Source organism: Lepidochelys kempii, chromosome 9, assembly GCF_965140265.1.
Source record: "Lepidochelys kempii isolate rLepKem1 chromosome 9, rLepKem1.hap2, whole genome shotgun sequence".
NCBI lineage: Eukaryota > Metazoa > Chordata > Testudines > Cheloniidae > Lepidochelys > Lepidochelys kempii.
The window spans coordinates 25,742,765-25,767,993 of NC_133264.1; the positions used below are offsets into that span (position 1 = coordinate 25,742,765).

Consider the following 25,229-nt stretch of genomic DNA (forward strand, 5'->3'; position numbering starts at 1 on the left):
AACACCTGTCCATTAAGAACTGGAGAGAGATAACCAACTCATATTATTCTACCAACCAACCGTCAGACAATATTGGTTTTCAGAATTGCCAACCTGGGGCCTTGCAGATGAGTTACCTGGAGATGAAAGATTCCATCATCAGCCATAAATGGTGGGCCATTTCATTTTATTTGCAATGCCGTTACTAATAAAACTACTAATTCCTTAGAACGCAGAATTATTTAATAAGTGGAGCATAAAATAGTCAGTGACAAATGTGAGAGAGCACTCTAAGCCATTAGACTAAAAGACTTACCTAGACAGGCTCTGGGTTCTAATTCAGACCAAAACATTCAATCTTTGTGGGCCAGATTTTCACATCCTTAGTCAGGATGCTCCTTACTCCTGTTGGCTTCATTGGGACTACTTGTGAAGTAAAGATCTCAGAATCTAACCCTGCCCAACTTGGGACAAGAAACTTTTAAATGTACTTGTGCCATTTACCACAAGTTGAGTAAAACTAAGACTTCACTAGAAAAGAGATGCTGTATCTGTGTTGTGCTTTATGGGGAAATTAATCCAAATATTGAAATGTACAGACACATTCCGATCAAATAGTTATTAAGTTTATGGCAGCAGCGTGCTTTCTCAAAAAAATTTTGTGCACTCACATCTTATACTTAAGCCAAAATCCAGATTGTGCCTGATGTATACCACTTCCAGTTTCAAAACTTTGAGAAATAAAATCATATTACAGTACAACCTTGGGGGATATGAAACTATATTACCACACAAGGGACATAAGATTCACTGGGATACTTGAAATAAATGGGAAGCAAGAGGTGAGGTCAGTGGGGCTAGGAGCCTCCAGAATTTATAAGATGCACTAGGGTGAATGGGGGGAGTCCTTCCCCCATATGGCCTACAAATTCTGCAGCCTTAAATGCTAAAGAAATTCAAGCCACAGCAATTTCTACATAGAAAAGGATACAAAATGAAGGACAGAAGAAGAGGGAAAAGGTAGCAAATGCAAACGTGGAAGGATGGTCTATGAGTGAGGTGCTAGCCTGAGACTCGGGAAACCTGGGTTCAGTTTTCCTGCTATAGCCTTCCTGTATGACCTTGGGCAAGGCACATAGTGCCTCTGTGTCTCAGTTTCCCATCTGTAAAATAGGCGTACTAATCACTACCTCAGATGGGTGTTGGGAGGATCAATACATTAAACACTGCAAGGTGATAGGGGCCTTTGTGTGAATCCTTCATCCAGTTTGCTGACTTTCATATTAGAAACCAGGAAGAGAAAACAAACAAAAATAGCAAAAGCTTTAATTTCTTTTACTTATTTGGGACATAGCAATTCAGGCCTGTCAGCCAGTGTAGTACCCACTCACCAGGCTGTGGACAATGCACAAACTATAGTAATACAATCCCTGAGAAATTAATTGGATTGAGAATTACATATGTACCTACAAGTATAGCATACACACTCCATGAAAAAATTACTTTGCCATTTTTAGAGTACAAGAAAAGGACTGAAAAAAGTCTAAATACAAATAAAAGTCTGAACAGTTGGCCAAAAAAGAAACAAAATTAGACTTTACAATGTTAGCAACCATCTAAAGATTTGCAGACACATCCGTTTCATATGAGCTCTGTTTATCTAGGACTTCTTTCTCTCTCTGGTGACTGTCTACTCAAGAAAGTTCCTTTCCAAACACAATGCAGCTTTCTGTAGACAGGTGCTATGACATACACAGACACTGTTCAAGAACAATAAAGGGACTATGCACTTTACGAAAAAGATAAAATGGAATGCTGCACAGTGACATTCAACAGAAGGTAAACAGTTACTCACTGATTAAAGACTGCATTTGCAAGAGCCAGTACTTGAGGACAAATATTAAACTGTTGCTGAATTTAGGACAGTTCAATAGACTCATATTAAGATTAGTCTAAAAATCCTGAAAGACTAGATATGGCTGTTTTATTTTCCAATTTTTGGTTATTAACAGTTTAATGATAAAAACAAATGTGTTTTAAATCCAAAAAGTAATTTTAAGAGTACATTAACTTATATTTTCAATTTCCCCCCTCTTTATGCGCATCTATCCCTACCTGCCTAATTAGAGTGTGTTAAAACAGTGTTTCATGTTCTCCTGAATTTAAAGTGAACTGCTAAGCAATATATTTTTGCATACTTCCTTGGAAATAGTAGACAATTCTTCAACTATCCAGGACTGGAAGTTGTAATGGATATAGACAAGGCACCTGTAGTTGTACTGGATAGTGCAGACCACTGTACTCTAGAGATGCAGTGTTCTAACATATTTAGATGTATTTATATGCTCCTCCCCTCCAGCTACTGTAGGTCAGTTTCCCAAATTGATTAACAACTGGCATTTAATTAATACTTTCTATTAAATTTAAATAATTTTCAAGACACACTTCTGACCAGCTCCATTCAAGCATTTTCTCATCTAGTCACTACAGTCACAAAAGCAAACAATTATCTGCTGTTTATTTTGCAAGTACTGTGGTGAGGAAAGCATTAGAAAAAGCTAACAAGATAAAAGATGGGGGAGGGCTAGCTCAGTGGTTTGAGCATTGGCCTGCTAAACCCAGGGTTGAGAGTTAATTTAGGGATCCGGGGCAAAAATTGGCGATTGGTCCTGCTTTGAGCAGGGGGTTGGACTAGACGACCTCCTGAGATCCCTTCCAAACCTGATATTCTATGAAAGATCTCTCAGTATAAGAGCCTGTTCAAGATACAGCCCGAGTCCTGCAAATATTATGGTAGGACCCTGATGATACAAGATCAACAATCTCAAAAAGCTGCACATCAAGAAAATACAATCCAAATCACGGGACTGCTTCACTAAAGGAGTCGCTCTCTAATATCGATTTTTAAAAAGTTAGAATCTCAGACTGGTAAAATCCAAGCTATGGAAGTTAGGTTGATAGTCATGAAACATGGTTCCTCCGGCTTGAAAGCAGAGGGCTCAATCTTCAAGAGCTACACTTTGAACATATTGAGAGTGGTGCCAGAGCTGACATTATGCCACTTGACCATCTCCACCCAATCTTGGTCCAGCCAGAGGCCCATTGCACTGGCTTTCACCAGCCCCAAGGGGCCATTATTCCAGGCAAAGATTGCTAGAGTAGCAAAAAGGAAGCAGGATCTGTTCCAGTTTCTCTTTCAATTAATGCAAGTAGCAACCAGATTTGCTGCTTTGAATAATAAAGTCTATTTAACCCAACGGAAAAGTCTGAATCCTGAAAAAATATTGGAAATAGGTTTCTGGATGTTGTCAGAAATTTTTTTTTTTTTTACCATCAGTTTTTTTGGTTACCCATCTGATGCTCATTTCCATTGATAGCTCCACTCTGGACAGCATCCTAAATGTTTAATGTATTAAAGAAAAAAAATGGCACTGACAAGATGCAATTACACATATGGTTATTCCATGACTTATTACTGGAATCCACAACTTTTCTTTCCCCCTTCTTCACTCTCCATTACTGTCATCATCCCTTCTATCCTAATTCAGATTAAAAACTCCATGAGGCTTGGAATTATTTTAGTTGTCTGTAATGCATCATGCACACCTATGACATTGTCTGTAACAATTAAAACCTACTTTAAAAAAAAAAAAAAAAAAAAAAAGGAAGGAAGGAATATGGTCAGATTATTTCTGCAAAAAGATTTCCTGTTAGAAGAGACTTCAAGAATTGAAAATGACATTTGATATTCCACAAATGAAGAACCTAAGTCCCTGATTCTGCAAACTTTGTGCTTCACTTTATACACTGCAGGTAGGTCAGTGAAGTCAGTGGGGAAGCCATACGAACCAAATCTCAAAGGACAGCAGGTGGGAATAGTATTCAAAAATATTCTTCTATTCCCTTCAAATGCTATGACATTCCAGGGATAGAAAGAGGTCGTTTTTCTCTTATCACTTCATATCAGTATAATATCAGGCAATGATTAGTTGTAAAGTTATAATTCTGAGCTTCTACCATGAAAGACTAAGGGCATAATCCTGAAAGGTACTGAGTATCTTCAGCTCCCACTGAAGTTAAAGGTTTGGGCCCTAAATGGGAGTTTAATTGTTATTTAAAACAGTATCTTTCTCGCAGAATGTTTTTCCTTCTTCTTATACTGTTCATTCTATGACAGTACTTTGCTCTTTAGTATTATGTTATTTCCTTCAAATTTATTGAAAAAGTAAATACAAAATAAAGTTTTAAAACTGATCTCCAGTATTTGCATTTAATGTTAATTTCCAAAAAACCTGTAGCTGGATATAAGAATATTTATAATATAGCTGGACATCAGTTTGATAAAAAGAATTAGAGTCAAAACTCCAAAAACTTGTCTGGATGAAAACTAGATTTGAGGATATGGTGCTTGGACAGAAATAAAAAAAAAAAAAAAAAAAAAGTGAAAAGACAGCCTGATAGAAATTTTACACTTTATTCAGAAGAGCCTACTTGATTTCAGAGCTTTAGGTACAAAAGGAAAGAGTAATTATATTTAATTTCAAGTTGTATAATGAAGCTAATTTACCTGTAGCATACTGGTTTTCAAATTCTGACACATAATACGTGCCCCCAAACCATGTAAACAATGCAAAAAAGAAAATGTATTGTTTCATGGAGGAAAAAAAAAAAGAGAGCTATGCAGTCATTTCCAACTACATAGTACACTGTTTTGTCATCAGTCTTCTTGGCAATCTCAAAACACAAAGGGACTAATTTGGTACGGATTTCAGTTCATTCCATGCAGGACTGGGATTAATAAGCACAAAATTTGGACCAAAAACTAAAGAATGAACAAACAAAATCAATCTCCCTCCTCCTCCTCCAGCCAAACACAGACACATTTGTGTGTGTACGATACAAGCAAGATAAACACGGAAGTAGTTTCTGCAGCACCTCTTCAATTCACGTAAAGAATCATTGAAATATTTTTCTGCTGTTTTGGTTTGACTTAATGATACTCATGCTATTCCTTATTTCATATTTCTAAGTACTTCGAAAGTTTTATCTCCCTTTTAAAAAACAGGAATGTTTATTTAATGCCTTAAAATATTCCAGAAGATTAACCCCCGTTTTGACATCTTCTCAAAATGATTTCCATTCAGTTTTAATGTATTATTTAGTAGCTAATTTTTCCTCTCAGCACAGAGTTATAGTAAGGCAACAATAAATCTGTTGCTAATAACTGGTGACATACCATAACTCAACAAACACCTATTACGGAATCCATCTTCTCAAATATATTTTGTTGTTTTTAAACAACGAACAACTTCATCTCCTTGTCAATCATTAAAAAAGTAACTGAAGTACCACAATTTTATGCTTTAGTTATTGTATTTTACTTATTCTGAACTGCTGCAAAATGTATTTTACTATTTTAAAATATGACAGGTCCATCTATCATCTGAATGTATTAGTCTTTTTAAAGCATAAAATATCAACCTTTTATATTTGTCATTGGAGACCATTTGGTTTTAATGAAAAATAGATTTTTTTTTTCTTGCTATCACCACAAAAATCAAGTAAAGATGCTTCCTACTAAAGTCATGAAATATAATGCACACAGTAATTTATTTCTGCGCATAACCACCACTCTCAGAATTTCATGCAAATAAAGGGTTTTGTCCTTTACAATAAACTTACTTTTTGCTCGCTTCACAGACATCAGCAATATTGGAGAAAAGATGGTGTTTTTCTGTTTTGGTCATTGTTAAACTCAGGTCTTTGGAATTTTTAAACATCCGGATCAGAATCTCCAAGCTCAGCAAGTATGAATGTTCAGATGATATTACTTCAAATATAGCCTGCACGGTAGGAAAAACAGACTTACAATCAACTGTTTTGTTTTGAATGAGTTATGGTATAAATTACAACAGAAGAATTTATCATCCAGACTAAGTTTGCCAATACAAGTTTAAAAGTAGTCACAAAATTTACTTTTAAATGTAAAGTGGAGTACTGCAAAAAAAAAAAAAAAAAAAGCAGCCTTTTCAACTCTGATTCATAGTCAAAGGGTATGTCTATACTGCAATTAAACATCCACGGCTGACTCACGTTTGGGCTGCAATATTACAGTGTAGACATGAATCCCAGAGCCTGGGCTCCAGCCCAAGCCCCACGAGTACAAGTGAGCTGATACAGGCCAGCTGTGACTTTTTAACTGTAGTGTAGACATATCCAAAGAATGTTAAGCCAAGTGTTAAACTCAAACCAGTTGTGATCTTTCCAGTTTTGCAGACGTCAACATGTCTCTTAAAAGATTTGCCCACTCCAGTACTCTGGGGCAGAGAATTTAAACATAGGCAGGCTGCTACACATCAGTTAATGTGTCTTTTCAAGTTATCTACTAGGGCAACATTCTTGTGTAATGGAACCTTGATTACCCAAAAGTCTATGGGAACACTTAAAACCTTTGGATAATCAAAGATTCAGCTAGTAGACAGAACTAGGAGGGTGGAGCAGTTAGCTGAGGAGGAAAGGATAGCTCTCTGGCACACAGATACAGCCTCTCACAAAAAGATTTCTGTCACTGCTTCTCTCTCTCCCCATCAGTCAGGCAATATAGCACCATACCCCTGGGTCTTTCCTCCCAACTCTTCCTTCAGCTGGCTGGCATACATAGAAAACCTTAGGTGATACAGTTGATCTTTGAACTGCAGAGGTTTGGTCAACCAGGGTTTTACTGTTTCAGATGTAGAAATGTATCCAGTTGTTGTAATATCCTCCCCTGCCCTGCTTTTAGTTTTTCATTTGAAAAAATCTAACTGGGGTTCCTGGATCTCGCTGTATATACAGACTGGCTGATCACTAAAGAATGTTGACACTTCCTTTTTAAATAGCACCATGGGGTCGCACTGGCTCTGAGACATTTGTTATTCCATATACTTCCTAGAAATTTTTGAATGTCTTACAGTAAGGACACTTGGAGAGTTTATAGAACTTGGCTGACAACATAACAAATGTAAATATCTTCACATGAATTTCAGGAACTATTTGTAATTAGTGTCTCTAAGCATCTTCAAACCTGAAGGGAATATACTTCAGAAGCTGACTGTATGCTGAAAGTTCTGATTGTGGATTTTTACTAACTGAGAAGTAACATACATGTTGACAAACATGTTGAACACATTGGACCTTTCCAGCTTCTGAAAGGACTGATCAGCATCTCAAGTACAGTGGACTCTTCTGTAGATGTTGTTAATGAATGCCCTTCAGTGCTTATGGGTGCTCATGATTATTCCCTTCAGATCCCAGACTTTTTATTCAAAATCCTTGATTTGTTTCTAAAATCTCCTCTCCTTCAAAGAACTGGGATTTTAAAATCGAAAAGTAACAGGTATTGGATAGTTTAAAAACTCCAGCTTTAAATCAAATCCACAAAAACGTATTCCTTCTGTGATTGGGTGTACTAGGGCTCTTCATGGACCTCTGCTGGAAGCCCCATGGTCCTACTATGCCACGCCCCAGGAGAGGAGCGGCAAAGGTGGCTCCTCCAGGCCTGCCTAGAAAAGGCTGCATGGAAGCAGCCAATTACTGCTTTATCCCAGCGGGCTCAGATAAAAGGAGTCTTAGCCCTTGTCTACACTAGGCGTTGAGATTGAATTTAGCAGCGTTAAATTGATTTAACCCTACACCTGTCCACACGACAAAGCCCTTTTTTTTGACTTAAAGGACTCTTAAAATCAATTTCTTTACTCCACCCCCGACAAGGGGATTAGTGCTGAAATTGGCCTTGCCGGGTCAAATTCGGGGTAGTGTGCACGCAATTCGACGGTATTGGCCTCCAGGAGCTATCCCAGAGTGCTCCATTGTGATCGCTCTGGACAGCACTCTCAACTCAGATTCACTGGCCAGGTAGACAGGAAAAGGCCCGCAAACTTTTGAATCTCATTTCCTGTTTGGCCAGCATGGCAAGCTGCAGGTGAGTGCAGAGCTCATCAGCAGAGGTGACCATGATGGAGTCCCAGAATCGCAAAAGAGCTCCAGCATGGACCGAACAGGAGGTACAGGATCTGATCGCTGTATGGGGAGAGGAATCCGTGCGATCAGAACTCCGTTCCAGTTTTTGAAATGCCAAAACATTTGTCAAAATCTCTCAGGGCATGAAGGACAGAGGCCATAACAGGGACCCAAAGCAGTGCCGAGTGAAACTTAAGGAGCTGAGGTAAGCCTACCAGAAAACCAGAGAGGCGAACGGCTGCTCCGGGTCAGAGTTCCAAACATGCCGCTTCTATGATGAGCTGCATGATATTTTAGGGGGTTCAGCCACCACTACCCCAGCCGTGTTGTTTGACTCCTTCAATGGAGAGGGAGGTTTTGGGGATGAGGAAGATGATGATGATGATGAGATTGTAGATCGCTCACAGCAAGCAAGCAAGCAGAGAAACTGGTTTTCCCGACAGCCAGGAACTGTTTCTCACCCTGGACCTGGAGGCAGTCCCCCCCGAACCAACCCAAGGCTGCCTCCCAGACCCACCAGGCAGAGAAGGGACCTCTGGTGAGTGTACCTTTTAAAATACTATACATGGTTTAAAAGCAAGCATGTTTAATGATTAATTTGCCCTGGCAATCGCGGCCAGTACAGCTACTGGAAAAGTCTGTTAACATGTCTGGGGATGGAGAGGAAATCCTCCAGGGACATCTCCATAAAGCTCTCCTGGATGTACTCCCAAAGCCTTTGCAAAAGGTTTCTGGGGAGGGCAGCCTTATTCCGTCCACCAGGGTAGGACACTTTACCACGCAGGCCAGTAGCACATAGTCGGGAATCATTGCAGAACAAAGCATTGCAGTGTATGTTTGCTGGTGTTCAAACATCCATTCTTTATCTCTGTGTTATCCTCAGGAGAGTGATATCATTCATGGTCACCTGGTTGAAATAGGGTGCTTTTCTTAAGGGGACATTCAGAGGTGCCCGTTCCTGCTGGGCTGTTTGCCTGTGGCTGAACAGAAATGTTCCCCGCTGTTAGCCACGGGGAGGGGCTAGCCACGCCGTGGGGGGAGGCAAAATGCGACCTTGTAACGAAAGCACATGCGCTATGTATGTAATGTTAACAGCAAGGTTTACTGTGAAAGAGTGTACCCATTGTTCTATAAAATGTGTCTTTTTAAATACTGTCCCCTTTTTTTTTTCCTCCACCAGCTGCATGTATTTCAAGGATCAGAGGATCTTCTCCTTCCCTGAGGCTAGCGAAGATTAGAAGGCGAAAAAACCACACTCGCTATGAAATGTTCTCTGAGCTCATGCTGTCCTCCCACACTGATGGAGCACAGACAAACGTGTGGAGGCAAACAATGTCAGAGTGCAGGAAAGCACAAAACGACTGGGAGGAGAGGTGGTGGGCTGAAGAGGGTAAGTGGCAGGCTGAAGAGAGGGCTGAAGCTAACAGGTGGCAGCAGCGTGATTCAATGAGAGCATATTACTGGAGCATATTAGTGTATGGTTGAGCTGCAGTAAAGGCAGGAGCACAGACCGCCGCTACAGCCCCTGTGTAACCAACTGCCCTCCTTTGGGGGCGGGTGGGGGGAGTGGGAGATCATCAAGGAGAAACAAACAGAACTTTCACACCATAGCCTGGCCAGTCACGAAACTGGTTTTCAAAGAGCTTCTCTGATGTGCACCGTGCCCTCCTGTGCTCTTCTAACGGCCCTGGAATCCGGTTGCGCATAACCAGCAACCAGGCGATTTGCCTCAACCTCCCACCCCGCCATAAATGTCTCCCCCTTACTCACAGATATTGTGGTGCACACAGCAAGCAGTAACAACAATGGCAATACTGGTTTTGCTGAGGTCTAAGCAAGTCAGTAAACTGCGCCAGCGTGCTTTTAAACGTCCAAATGCATGTTACCACCATTCTGCACTTGCTCAGCCTGTAGCTGAACAGCTCCTGACTACTGTCCAGGCTGCCTGTGTAGGGCTTCATGAGCCATGGCATTAAGGGGTAGGCGGGTCCCCAAGGATAACTATAGGCATTTCGACATCCCCAATGGTTATTTTCTGGTCTGGGAATAAAGTCCCTTCCCGCAGCTTTTGAAACAGACCAGAGTTCCTGAAGATGTGAGCATCATGTTGATGTTGGTGAAACGCCCCTTGTGACCCACCAGTGCTTGCAGCACTATTGAAAAGTACCTCTTGCGGTTTACGTACTCGCCGACTTGGTGCTCCGGTGCCAAGATAGGGATATGGGTTCCGTCTATGGCCCCACCACAGTTAGGGAATCCCATTGCAGCAAAGCCATCCACTATGACCTGCACATTTCCCAGGGTCACTACCCTTGATATCAGCAGATCTTTGATTGCGTGGGCTACTTGCATCACAGGAGCCCCCACAGTAGATTTGCCCACTCCAAATTGATTCCCAACTGACCGGTAGCTGTCTGGCGTTGCAAGCTTCCACAGGGCTATTGCCACTCGCTTCTCAACTGTGAGGGCTGCTCTCATCTTGGTATTCTGGCGCCTTAGGGCAGGGGAAAGCAAGTCACAAAGTTCCATGAAAGTGCCCTTATGCATGTGAAAGTTTTGCAGCCCCTGGGAATCGTCCCAGACCTGCAACACTATGCAGTCCCACCAGTCTGTGCTTGTTTCCTGGCCCAGAATTGGCGTTCCATGGCATGAACCAGCCCCATTAGCACCATGGTGCCCACACTGCCAGGGCCCATGCCTTGAGAGAAGCCTGTGTCCATATCCTCATCACTCTCGTCACTGTGCTGACGTCACCTACTTGCCTGGTTTCGCTTTGCCAGGTTCTGGTGTTGCATATACTGCTGGATAATGCGCGTGGTGTTTAATGTGCTCCTAATTGCCAAAGTGATCTGAGCGGGCTCCATGCTTGCCATGGTATGGCGTCTGCACGGAAAAAAGGCACGGAATGATTGTCTGCTGTTGCTCTGACGGGGGGGGGGAGGGGCGGGGCGACTGATGACATGGCTTACAGGTTTGGCTTTCAGGAAATTAAAATCAACGAAGGGGGTGGCTTTACATCAAGGAGAAACAAGAACAACTGTCACACAGAATGGCCCCCTCAAGGATTGAACTCAAAACCCTGGGTTTAGCAGGCCAATGCTCAACCCACTGAGCTACCCCTCCCCCCGGTGTTCCGGGCAGGACTGAATCTCCATTAAACTTTTTAAGGTGCCCCTGAAAGACCTCAGCGAAACGATTGTCGGCTGTTGATTTCATGGACCGAGGGAGAGGGGACCTGGTCGAGTCACTCCTATTTTAGTCCCTGCGCCGATGTCTGCCCAGGCACTCCTGACCAACCTTACTGAGGTGGCCAAGAGCACCTTGGACATGACGACGATGGTTATCAGGCCTATTGCACCATCTCCTGCCAAAAGGCAATGAGCTGCTGCTGTGTAGCAATGCAGTACCGCGTCTGTCAGCACCCAGGAGACGTACGGTGACTGTGAGCTGAGCGGGCTCCATGCTTGCTGTGATATGAAGTCTGCAAAGGTAACTCAGGAAAAAAGGCACGAAATGATTGTCTGCTCTGCTTTCACAGAGGGAGGAAGGGCCTGACGACATGTACCCAGAACCACCAGCGACAATGTTTTTGCCCCATTAGGCATTGGGATCTCAACCCAGAATTCCAATGGGCAGTGGAAACTGCAGGAACTGTGGAATAGCTACCCACAGTGCAATGCTCCGGAAGTCAACGCTAACCTCAGTACTGTGGAAGCACTCCGCTGAGTTAATGTACTTAATGCACTTAGAGCATTTTGTGTGGGGACACAAACAATCGACTACATAAAAACAATTTCTAAAAAACCGACTTCTATAAATTTGACCTAATTTCGTAGCGTAGACATACCCTTAGTAGGTCAGGTCCTGGCTGGGAGCTCCTCTCTGGCCACAGGAGCATGACCAGCTGTATTTGCTTAAACTGGGGAAGAGAGGGCCTGAGAACCTTAACCCTGAGGTGTGGGGTGAAGATAAAGGGGCTGTGGGAAAAGGCCCAAAATAGCAGCAACTAATTCAAGGAAACAGTACGTGGCTTCTCTTTATAGGGACCTGGAGTAGTGGGCAGGCTTGGGTTCCCCCGCTGGCTACTGACAAAGCCGTCTAAGCTCTGAGAAAGGGTCCAAGTGCATTTAGAAGCCAAAGTGAAGGGCTGGATTTAAAGGGCCCTGGTGATGGCAGATGGACAATTTCTGTTGGACTCTGCTTCCCCAGAAGGAGTATGTTTGGACTGTGAGACCCAGCCGGAGGGTATAGCCATTGAAGACCCACCAAATAAGGTTGACAACCTATAGGGGCTGCCAGGAGCAGAAAAGGCCTGTAGTATTGCGTGTAGCAGCAGGAGGCACTCGTTACACTTTTCTAAAGCCTTTGCTGCGCAAAGAGAAGGAGCCAACTCCAAGGGAAAACTGTAGGGATGCCAGAGATGTCAGAAAGGTGAGTATGTGGGATGTTCCCTCCTCCCCACTGCTAGCCACTCTCAGTTCCCTCCACAAGATACCTGTATAGCCAGCAGACTCTCAACAAAAAGGGATGTGACCGGAAACATATTAGGAGCCATATAACAGCTGCATTAAACAGCATGGTCCTTGTAAAAGTGCATTGTCTTAGTATAAGGAGATGTATAAAGTTAATGACACTTAAAACATTATATTCCAGCCTGATGTATCCCTCGGCCCTAGAGGTCTACAGAATATAGCCAGATGCTAGCTTGACTAAGGCAACAAGGCTGCCTGGTCAGCTATACTTATATGGCTGATGTAGGGGGAAAAGGGTGTCTGAACACAGCATTCTGGCCATTTTCCTTCGCTCACCACATGTATTTCTAACTTCACCCTGGCTACATTGCGTTTCCTCCAGCTGCACTCACCAGGAAAGGATTTGCCTAAAGAGAGCTGCAGTGTTCCATGACTAATTTGTTCTGATCTATGCATTTTTGAACTTAAGGAAACACATGAGCCTTCCCTTCACTGTATTATTGAGGAGCTTCTTTGTTTCTGCTTTTTATGAGAGCCCTCATTGACTTCTTTCAGTTTGAGAACTGCAAGGCCATGCTAGTGTGTTTGAAAATCAGCACTAAAGTCAATTTGCTATTAATATCTGCTATGTGATGACTGCAAAGTGCAAACAAGCTTTGGTATAATACCACTTTATACCCAAAACACTTAGCATGACAGAACAAATCAAGATAATCTTAAGTTCACATATACAGTAATAACAGTAAACAGAAATAGAGGGAGAAAGCTTGAGATCATATGTACCAATTACTACTTTATAGTCAACTTAGGAGACTTTCTATGAAAGAGTCTGAAAGACTTCATTTGCATTGCATGAGCAGTTGTCTGTATCGCAATAGCTAATGAGTGCTTCATGAAAATATTAACAGACTGGTGGGAAGAGCAGTTTTGTGTAGTGGTGCAGAAGTACATGAATTCAAGATTAGAACTTGATGATAGTTTGAAGGGAAGTGAATGTATTAAAAAAGTATTACTAGTTAGAGCACCATAATTATAGAAGTATTTCCTTTGGACACAATATACGCACAACGACTTAGCATATTAAAATCACAGTTAAAGGTGGTGCCTCAATTTAAAATCTTGTTCCTCTTAAACCCCACCCAACAGTAGCAAACAAATTTTTCCAAAAAGTTTCCATATCGATGGTGTGTTACAGAAATTTAGCTAACTATACACACAATGAGAATGGTGTAAAAACACCAACTACAGGCATAGCTGTATCCTAGGATTACTTCTTTTTGATTCCTGTAAAAGCTGCCTCTGCTGAAACACTAGCACAAAAACACAAAAACCTGAGGCTTGCAAGACATATTTTGGCTAAATCTAAAGGCTCTAACCCTGAAAGGCACAAAGGACTTGCTCTCTCTGAGGAAGTATATGTAGATCTGACTTCAGAAAGCTGGAGTAATGGCTCCTGAGGAATTCAAAAGGGATGAAAAGGAGGCCCCTCTCCCAGGCCCAAAAGTGAAAACAGGCCAGAGGGTGTAGCACAAGTGTCCACTAAGGTGACAACAGGCAGAAGGAGAACCCCTGGTTTGTTCAGGGACAGGTCACATCTCTTGGGATTCTCCTCATCCATAAATAATGAAATACATCAAAATCCTGCAAAGAGCAGACAAGAAATCCACAGGGATGGGGGAGTTGCAGAGAAGGAGACTGTTACAAATCTTGTGTACACAATCTAGAGATAACGGCCTATATTCTCTGCTTGAGGGTGGAAGGGATATCACACAAGGCACTAGCTGCAGCTCTGATTCTGGAGCTGGTTCCATGCTTGCCCCAGCATAGTGCAGAGGGGCTGACTAGCTATGACCTCTAAGGAGCCATCCATCAGCTAGAGTTCACTGGAGTACAGCCTGCCTCAACCACACTTCTACCAAGAGCGCACAGGGGGTCATCCCAGCTACCCAAGCTGGAGATTCACATGCTAGGGAGTTCCAGTTGGTTTTACTGTCCCTTGGTGCAGGCAAAGGAGTCACAGTGAGGGAGAAAATCCAGCCCATTCTATAGGGCAGCAGAGAATGGAACTAGGAGGTACTAAAGTTGTCCCCCTTATGGGCAGGTACATAAAGGAAGTTCACAAAATATCAAATCAGGCATGCTATATATTACTAAATAATCAACAATTAAAAAAATTACTTAAAGAATACCTCTTGCCTCTTTCTTTCCTCCTGACTGATCGTCAGAGACAATCCATTCTTTTTCACCTAAAAGACAAATTTTAATATTTAATATCCTTATGAAAAACACTTTCTTTTACATTATCCAAGTAAACAAGGATTCAAGTTTTGTGCTAAGAATTAAGTGGCAGATTTTGCACACACAAGTATTTAAGCATGCAGAACTTTATTTTTAAAGTTAAATTACTTAATTTGCATACACACAACATACCTGAATGCAATTTCTGAGGCCTCCTTGAAAATTTGTCCCTAAATATTTTCTCTCTCACCTCAGGGCCTTTTTAGAGAGATAGTTCATTGACTAAAATTTGATGCTGGAGGAGCCCTATACATATCATATCACAAATTCACTTGAGGCTGACATTAAATTTATAATTTCGCTTGGTCTCACCTTTCCCACTCCTCCCCATCCTACTCCACAGTCACTCAGTCTCAACTCCTACCTATCCTCTCTAATTCTGTCTCCCAGCCCCAGCCTCTCCCACTACATTCTACCCCTCACAGCCCCATCACAACCCTTTTAAGCTCTGCACCATCCTTTCTTCCTCCTCCCTTCCGACTCTTTCTTAGCCTACCAGTCTAATCTAAAGTTAAATCATCAGCAGCAACTTTTTTTTCCCCCCTCTACCTCCCACTCTGTTACATCATCCCCATTCCAATGATATTCTACCTCCCTCTCTGACTTTCAGCACTTGGTATGTCATTTCACCCCTACATCTTTTCTACACAATTTCAAACAGTGATGTGGTTTTGTGATTATTATATATATATATATATACACATATACACACACACACACACATATACATACATACACACACACACACATACACACACACACACGTGCATGCAATTTGGGTTCGTTATTTTAATGAGATGATGCATATTTGAATATACAAACTGGGATATTTCATATCTGCAGTTTGCGTGCAATTTTTCAAGCCTTAGCATGAACCCGCCTCTGAAAAAATCACGCCACATCTAATTAGATGTCTAAATACAGACTAAGAAACTTGACTTTAGGCAGCAAAGTTTGAAAACGTGGGCTTACATGAATGTCAAATTTTTTTCACAAGTAAAACATTTCAATAGCCCCTTTTAAAAAACAAAACAAATCCAATTTAAACCTGGTGTTTATCAATAAAAACATTAACCTTCCATATTAAGGCATCACAGATAGTCTCACTAATCGTGCAACTATGAGCTAAACTTTGAGAATCATTAAAACACGGGCTCTCAAACTTCATTGCACCATGACCTCCCTGCTGACAACAAATATTACTACATGACCCCACAAGGGGGACTGAAGCCTGAGCCCACGCAAGACCCACCACCTGGGCAGGGGAGAGGGCAAAGCCAAAGCCCCAGGGCTTAAGCCTCAGATGGGGGGCTTGTAACCTGAGCCCCATCTCCCAAGGCTGAAGCCTTTGGGCTTCAGCTTCAGCCCCAGGTGGTGGGGCTCAGGCTTCAGCTTCAGCCCCGGACCCCAGCAAGTCTAATGCCAGCCCTAGCAACCCCATTAAAAAAGGGTTGTGACCCACTTTGGGGTCCCAAACCATGGTTTGAGAACTGCTGCATTAGAAGAAACTGAAAATGCAGGACATTATGTGGAAGTACAGAATGTTGAATGTTTATTTTTATGATCTAAACATTAAAACCATATAGTAAACAATTCCTTTCTATTGGTAATCTGATTTCAGCTTGGGTTAACTAAGTTAATAGATCATTTCTCCCGCGCCGGGGTTCTCGCGATGCAGGAAATATCTAAACGGAGACAGACTCATGGTGCTTGCCTGCTATAAACCTGGGTAAATATGCACCTAAATGGCTCTTTGTTTCTTCTATTACTTCCTTGATAATGGGTCATAGTATTTACTTCACCATAGAGGCAGCCTATGGAATTTCAAAAGCATTCTAGACTTACTGCCAATAGCTGCATTCAGCCATTGACTCTACTTGTTTTCATATGTTCGCACGCTGGCCACAAAGTTCAGAGAGTAAACTTAGTCCTAAGAGATCTTTGGTATAAATTACCTAAAAAATGAAGGACTTTAAAAAAAAAAAATCAGATTTTATTCAAAATCTTGAGAAATAATAATAAATAAGTTTCAGATACAGTTAAGATAAAGAACTCAATTTAGAAAACAAAATTAATCTTTTTCCGTTCCTCTGCAATGTAAGCGTAAATTTAAAATTGGGAAAAAACCCTTGAAATTAGATTAGGTGAGACTGGACTGGACGTCACAGTGAGTTTCAGTCCCAGTTCTGGTGGCACGTTAAAGACTAACAGATTTATTTGAGCATAAGCTTTCATGGGTAAAACCCACACTTCTTCAGATGCATGGAGTGAAAATTACAGATGCAGACATAAATACTGGCACGTAAAGAGAAGGGAGTTACCTCACAAGGGGAGAGCCAGTGGTGACAGGGCCAATTCAATCAGGGTGAATGTAGTCTACTCCTCATCTATTATTGGGAAGTGTCAATTCCAGGAGAGGCAAAGCTGCTATTGTAATGAGCCAGCCACTCCCAGTCCCTATTCAAGCCACAGGAAGGAGGCCCTTGAAGGATTCCACCTGGATTTCAACAATTTCCACCCCACCGTCAACTTCAGCCTGGACGAGTCCACACAAGAGATCCACTTCCTGGACACTACAGTGCAAATAAGTGATGGTCACATAAACACCACCCTATACCGGAAACCTACTGACCGCTATACTTACCTACATGCCTCCAGCTTCCATCCAGGACACATCACACAATCCACTGTCTACAGCCAAGCCCTAAGATACAACCAGATTTGTGCTAATCCCTCAGACAGAGAAACACCTACAAGATCTTTATCAAGCATTCTTAAAACCACAATACTCACCTGGGGAAGTGAGGAAACAGATTGACAGAGTGAGACAGGTACCCAGAAGTCACCTACTACAGGACAGGCCCAACAAGGAAAACAACAGAACACCACTGGCCATCACGTACAGCCCCCAGCTAAAACCTCTCCAGCACATCATCAATGATCTACAACCTATCCTGGAAAATGATCCGTCACTCTCCCAGACCTTGGGAGGTAGGCCAGTCCTCACTTACAGACAGTGCCCCAACCTGAAGCAAATACTCACCAGCAACTACACACCACACCACAGAAACACTAACACAGGAACCTATCCCTGTAGCAAAACCTCGTTAACTACTCTGTCCCCTTATCTACTTTAGTGAGACCATCAGAGGACCCAACCACATCAGCCACACCATCAGAGGCTCATTCACCTGCATGTCTACTAATGTGATATATGCCACCATGTGCCAGCAATGCCCCTCTGCCACGTACATGGGCCAAACCAGACAGTCCGTATGTAAAAGAATAAATGGACACAAATCGGACATCAGGAATGGTAACATACAAAAGCCAGTAGGAGAACACTTCAACCTTCCTGGACATTCTATAACAGATTTGAAAGTAGCTATACTTGAACAAAAAAACTTCAGAAACAGACTTCAAAGAGAAACAGCAGAACTAAAATTCATTTGCAAATTTAACACCATTAATTTGGGTTTGAATAGGGACTGGGAATGGCTGGCTCATTACAATAGCAGTTTTGCCTCTCCTGGAATTGACACTTCCTCATCTATTGTTAGGAGTGGACTACATCCACCCTGCTCAAATTGGCCCTGTCAACACTGGTTCTCCACTTGTGAGGTAACTCCCTTCTCTTCATGTGCCAATATATTTATGTCTGCATCTATAATTTTCACTCCATGCATGTGAAGAAGTGGGGTTTTTAACCCACGAAAGCTTATGCTCAAATAAATCTGTTAGTCTTTACGGAGCCACCGGACTCCTTGTTGTGGATACAGACTAACACGGCTACCCACTGATTCTTAAGTCCCAGTTCTGGCACTGACTCCTTGCTTGTGCATACAAATTACTTCACCTTTCTCTGTGTCTCAGTTCCTCTGTCTGCACCACGGGCATAATACTCTTCCTTCCAAACACTGGGAGCTGGTTAGTGAATTTGGAGCTAAATGCTTCTCTGGGCCAGGATCCATATACAGAGACGAGGCACCTCAGTCAGGAGAGAAGGGAAAGGGTTGTTTTGTGGGGGTTTTTTTGTATGCTGCTATCTCATGGAGTGGAAAAAAAGTAAGCAGAGAGTCTGAAAGCACTACTATGTGTGGACAACACTTTGCCATCGTCTTCTGGAGAAAGACATGGAGACTGCAGAAGAAAGAAGAAACCAAATTTCTGTAGGAGGACTACTGTGACGATGGGGGGCGAGGGGGGGATACAGATGCAACTCTGAGGGACAAAGAGAAAACCAGGTCTGATCACGTGGCCAGATTTTGTGGGCCTCATAATGACTGTGGTTAGGAGCAAGGGATCAAATATTGGGAGGGGAGCACTACTGGCACCAGACAAGAATTAGGTATATAAATAGTGTTGGATGAGTCTGGAGAGGAGGGTGTTATTCCAATGCTCTGAAGTATAAATTCCTCAAGACTTGAACTTATCTTCTTCCATAAACTGTACCGACCCCCAATGCCAGCATGTAGCTAGTGTCTAGGTCCAACTGGGATCTCCTCTTGTCCTGGTAGGCATGCTCCCTTTCAGCCATCTGTACCTGGTGACTCACGGCTGGGTCCTGGGGCTGGCAAGGAAGGTCAGTTAACAGAGTGCACTCCAAACACTATCCACAGTTTCTTGTACCTCCACAGAAACAATCTGCTCTCAGTATTTATAAAGGTCTATAAAGATGAAGAGTGTTTATAAGTGTGTGTTATTATGAAGGGCTGTAGCTGAATGTTTCCCTCAACAGGCAACTAGGGATCAGCTGTGAACAGGAGAGCGCGCTATGCCTTACGAGTGAAATGGCATGTGTATGCTTCGTATTTTAATTACGAATCATAAAAAGAACAAAACAAACTACTAAGACAAGTGGTGCTATCTTTTTTGATGATGTTGAATATTTGCTAAAAATTTGCAGAGACAGGGAGTACCTATGAACATGTACAAGAGAGCTCTAGAATTCCTGCTACTACAAGTGACTAAATTTCCAGTGATGGTGCTATCACATTTTCTGCATTAGTTTTCCAAAAATTGCAGTTTTGTGTTACAATTATTTTGCTAAATATGGGCATGTAAATACAAAGATAATTCCTCTTGTTGGCAAGTGGTTCAGTACAGTGCACACGGAAGTCAATGACAGAACTTCTCTGACTCCAGTAGGCGCAGAACTGGGACCAAAATGAGTACAGAACTACCTTCTCTACTCTCAGAAGGACTATACCATTTCCACTTTGCAATGAGGCAGGAATGCTTTGGCAACAATAGGTTGACAGCAATGGAACCACTGAGACACTAACTACTGATCCAACTGGCTGGCAGTCTCAGGGGTTGGCATACCCATACAATTGTCCAGCTCACATTCTAGCACCATTTCAGTTTCTGCTTCACTGCATCTGCTTGGGTAGGTTTTTAGGCTGTGCACTAGTCTGGGTAGCAGGACTTCCCCAGGTCAAATCTCAGAATATCCAGTTAAGAAACACACAAATAGCCAAACTGGATCAGATCTGAGATCCATCTAGTCCGGTATCTGATCTCTAACACGAGCCAGTATCTAATGCATCATAGGAAGGTATAAGAACCCTGCAGTAAGTAAATGTGGGAAGACTACCCCAGACATTAGGCCTCATCCTGTTCTCTTAAAAGTTACAGGTTGGCTTAAACCCTGAAGCACAAGGTTTAATATCTCTTCCAACATTTTTATCTTGAAAACAAATCTGGATATTCTTTATATCCATATAAGTGAATCTTGGCCTCATATAAGTGAATCTTGAAGTTCTTGGCCTCAATGATTTCCCATAGCAAGCCAAAATATGTATTTCCTTTTACCAATTTTGAATTAGCTACCTTTTAATTTAATTGAATGTTTCCTTGTTCTGATATAATGAAACAGGGAGAATGGAAGTTCCTGATCTACCTTCTTTAAATCATTATTTTAATATGCTTTTATCATGTCTCCTCTCATTAGTCTGCTTTCTAGAGTAAGCAATTACAGTCTTTTCAATCTCTTTTTTCTATGTCCCTGATCATTTCTTGTCGACCTTCTCTGAACCTCTCTAATTCTGCAATATCCTTTTCTGCAAAATCCAGCTCTGTGCTTATGGGTAGAAGAGAGGAGTGGTTAACAGTAAAAGGGCTGTAGCCTTAGGCAAAATAGTTAAGTGATCAAATAACTCAATGAGGAAAATATTGGAAAGTAAAGCACAGAGAAGTGAGAAACAAACCTTTTTAATACACTGCATGCGCTGTAATTTTCTTTTTTATTATCTATATAGCAACAGTACCTACGACGAGCAGAAATGGCACTATCCAAAAGAATAGTGAAAGACGAACCCACCTAAAAACTCAGAATCTAAGATGACAAACAACAAATGAAGATTTGGGGCACGGGAAGAGAGATAACATCCGAGCTTTTTCTCTGCTTCATCGTTAGTTAGATAATGTCTTATAGCCATCATGATAGAAGTGGGTCTTGAAAAGGAAATTGAACAAGACACATTTAAATGCCATGACATTTCAGAGCTTTGAAATATTCTTCAAAGCTCAATGTTACTTTCACATGCATATGTTTAGCAAGAAGATGGGAACACCAAAATCACTAATTATACCATCCAGGAAGATTTTGCTTATAACTCCTAAGTAACCAACACAGTACCTTCAGTTTCATATTTGTTCTAATGAAAAGGCTGACCTCAACCCAAGCCTGCATAGCTGGTTTAACCAAGTTCTGCATGTCTAAAGTTACCTTTTCAGAATTTCCAGATTCATTTTATTCTTCACCTTTTTATATATTTATAGCTTAGATAATCAATTTATTTTCCTGCCCTCATTACAGGTTGTGAAATTTACTAGTTTGGCATGATTTACTGGACAATCTAGTATTTAGTTCTTTAATACATCACTGCACCATTTAGCTTTCCCACAGAACTGAAAACATAGGTTCTTTGAGACCCAGTGTGTCACATCTCACAGGAGCTATGCTTGGTTTTCAAAGCCCTCTCCTACCCAGTACTTCTCTCACTCCCCCACTTACGAAATCAAGTAAAGAAGGGTAAGCAAACATCCTGATACAAAGTCTGATGTGCTGGGGGTGAAGGATGAAACATGTTATGCAAGGTGACCATTAATAACTACAACCATGGCATATCAACTCTAAATTAAATCAGACTTTTTTATGCTATGTCTGGCACCAGTGTAAATCAATAAATGTTCAAAAGCAGTTATTTTGTAATGGGCAATACTCAATAATAGGTATCCAATAATGAAAATAATACTTTAAAGAAGCCTGGCTCACAGAACTAGAGATAGAGAGAGAGAGAGAGAGAGAGAGAGAGAGAGAGAGAGAGAGAGAGAAGAAGGGGCTTGGTTATCACACTAGCACCAAGAATGTAACAAAGAAATAGGTGAACTCCTGCCTCCAATCTCCTAGTAGTCTCCTTGTTATTTAGACAAATGCAAAGATAAAACCCTAAAACATATTGACATTTGTCTTTTGTTGCATAATATTAGTTTGTTACTATAACTAAAGTTAGTTTAAATTCTCAATTTGCAAAAGAAAAATATGGACCTGTGTTGCTAGAGTTTTCTTGAAATACCAACAAAACTTTTATTGCATTGACTGCATTTTAAATTGATCCATACAGAAAGACAGATTTCATTAACTGGCAACGTAACAGCGTGATAAGTCAGTTGAACTTCTAAGTACTTAAATAAGGTGCTCTTATAATCACAAAGGCATCTATATAGCTGTCCATAGTACAAAACGAATGAAGACTTTAACTTATAACTAATGCACGTAAGGGTAGAACTTCTCCTATTATACTACCTGGAACTGCAAAGGAGCCAACATCAGTAAGACAGCTCTTAACAAAATTTACAACCTAAGTAGGATTTTATTGAATCTTTACAACTAGTGCTTCAGTGTGAACAGCCAGCAGTCAAGTTGTCAAGGCACACAACTTGACCTGTTAACATGTGACCTCTATTTTACATCCAAGCTAATCCTTTTTAACTCCATATATAGAAAAGATGTTCTGTTATAGCTTAAGAATGCAATGAACAAAACTTTCCCACTCCATAGGCATCATCCAAAAGCTATAAAAAGCAGCATTCAGAGGATTAAGTTAGGTACAAAATTGTGGAACTTTTAACATTTTCTTATTCTCACCAGACATAACCTCAGGATTTTCCAAATTGTACCAGTTTAGCATTATTGTTCCTTTGTTCACAGAATCATAGAAGATCAAGGTTGGAAGGGACCTCAGAAGGTCAAAGCAGGACCAATCCCCAATTAAATCATTCCAGCCAGGACTTTGTCAAGCCTGACCTTTAAAATCTCTAAAAAAGGAGATTCCACCACCTCCCTAGGTAACCCATTCCAGTGCTTCACCATCCTTCTAGTGAAAAAGTTTTTCCTAATATCCAACCTAAATCTCCCCCACTGCAACTTGAGACCATTACTCCTTGCTCTGTCATCTGATACCACTGAGAACCGTCTAGATCCATCCTCTTTGGAACCCTTCAGGTAGCTGAAAGCAGCTAACAAATCCCCCCTCATTCTTCTCTTCTGCAGATTAAATAATCCCAGTTCCCTCAGCCTCTCCTCATTTTTGTTCCCTAATCATTTTTGTTGCCCTCTGCTGGACTCTCTCCAATTTTTCCACATCCTTCTTGTAATGTGGGGCCCAAAACTGGACACAGTACTCCAGATGAGGCCTCACCAATGCTGAATAGAGGAAAATGATCACATCCCCTCGATCTGCTGGCAATGCTTCTACTTAGACAGCCCAAAATGCCATTAGCCTTCTTGGCAACAAGGGCGCACTGACACACATCCAGCTTCTTGTCCACTGTAACCCCTAGGTCCTTTTCTGCAGAACGGCTGCCTACCCACTTGGTCCCTAGTCTGTAGCGGAGCATGGGATTCTTCCATCCTAGGTTTAGGACTCTGCACTTGTCCTTGTTGAACCTCATCAGATTTCTTTTGGCCCAATCCTCTAATTTGTCTAGGTCCCTCTGTATCCTATCCCTACCCTCCAGCGTATCTACGACTTCTCCCAATTTAGCGTCATCTGCAAACTTGCTGAGAGTGCAATCCACACCATCCTCCACATCATTAATGAAGGTATTGAACAAAACTGGCCTCAGGACCGACCCTTGGGGAACTCTGCTTGACACTGGCTGACAACTAGACTTGGAGCCATTGATCACTACCCGTTGAGCCCTATGATCTAGCCAGCTTTCTATCCACCTTACAGTCCATTCATCCAGTCCATACTTCTTTAACTTGCTGGCAAGAATACTGCGGGAGACTATATCAAGAGCTTTGCTAAAGTCAAGGAATAACACGTCCACTGCTTTCCCCTCATCCACAGAGCCAGTTGTTCCCGTATATTAATACCTTTATGGGGTTGCTAGTAATATCGTGGTGATGACTTAAACAGCTGGATCTTAGTTGGTTTCCTGTCACTTCTGAGGAAGAACTACTGTGCATACTGAAAGAAAGACTGCAATAAGAAGGGCGGTGGACACCCATCCCTCGTCTACACACAGAATTTGCACTGGTTTAACATACAACAGTTTAAAAATTATTTAAATCAGTGCCAAAACACTTATTTATAATGGCTTATTTCAGTTTAACTTAAACCTATGCTTAAAATATGCTAAAATTTGTTTAAAGCCAAGTTTGTATCAGTTTAAGAGTGGCCACATGGCCTTCTGCACTGGTTTAACTAAACTGATTTTAAAATAACACCTGTAGTTAAACTGATGCAACCCTGCTTGTCTGTAACCCTCTAGCTATGCCCAGAAACCAACCATGTGTCTGTGGAGAGGGGAAGATCAGAGAAACTGTCCCTTCTCTCCATACATTTTGGAGTTACTCCTGGGGAATGAAGGGGAGTCAAAGAAACCACCTGCCAAACAAAGTGAAAACGACACGGATTACTTCTGTTAACTAAACCACTTTAGAGTGGCAAAAAAACACTTTTACATAAGTAACAAACCTCCACCAATAGCCCAAGACATTTGTTGAATAATGAAGTCAAGAGTTTTTCCTGCAGCCAATTCACCATATTCCTACAAGAAAGCAAACAGAAGCCTCCTCCAATAGCATGAGCCTTTCCTTTTTTACCAGTATAAGCGAATTTAGAATGCTCTCATAGCTTTGACAGACACAGCATGTGTTTCTGGCACTGCAAACTCAACCTCATCCTTTTGATATGATCATAAAAAGGAAACTCTTCAATACTCCTCCTTCTGACTACTACAAAAGCATGTAGAAAACTCAGAAATGCCTATACATGTACTTAGATTGCATGCTCTTTGGGGGCAGAGACCATCTTTTTGTGCTGTATTTATACAACACCTAGCATAATGAGGTCCTGGTCCATAACTAGAGCTCCTAAGTATCATCATAATACAAACAGAAAATAATAATTTTTTGCTCTCCATCTTCCATGCCTCCAAAAATCATCAACGAGGAGAATTAATCATCAA

General features: G+C 41.6%; 1 protein-coding gene across 4 annotated transcripts in view; it reads right to left on the minus strand.

Annotated features, from left to right (window-relative positions):
• The window catches only part of ARHGEF26 (Rho guanine nucleotide exchange factor 26), a 115,074-nt gene that overhangs the window by 81,733 nt on the left and 8,112 nt on the right, over positions 1 to 25,229 (minus strand). For all 4 annotated transcript variants that reach the window (XM_073359637.1, XM_073359638.1, XM_073359636.1 and 1 more), the window contains exons 5-6: positions 14,639 to 14,695; positions 5,662 to 5,822 (exon numbers count right to left, since the gene is read on the minus strand). In XM_073359637.1, the coding sequence (XP_073215738.1) occupies positions 5,662 to 5,822; positions 14,639 to 14,695 (218 nt within the window). The remainder of the gene's footprint in view (positions 1 to 5,661; positions 5,823 to 14,638; positions 14,696 to 25,229) is intronic.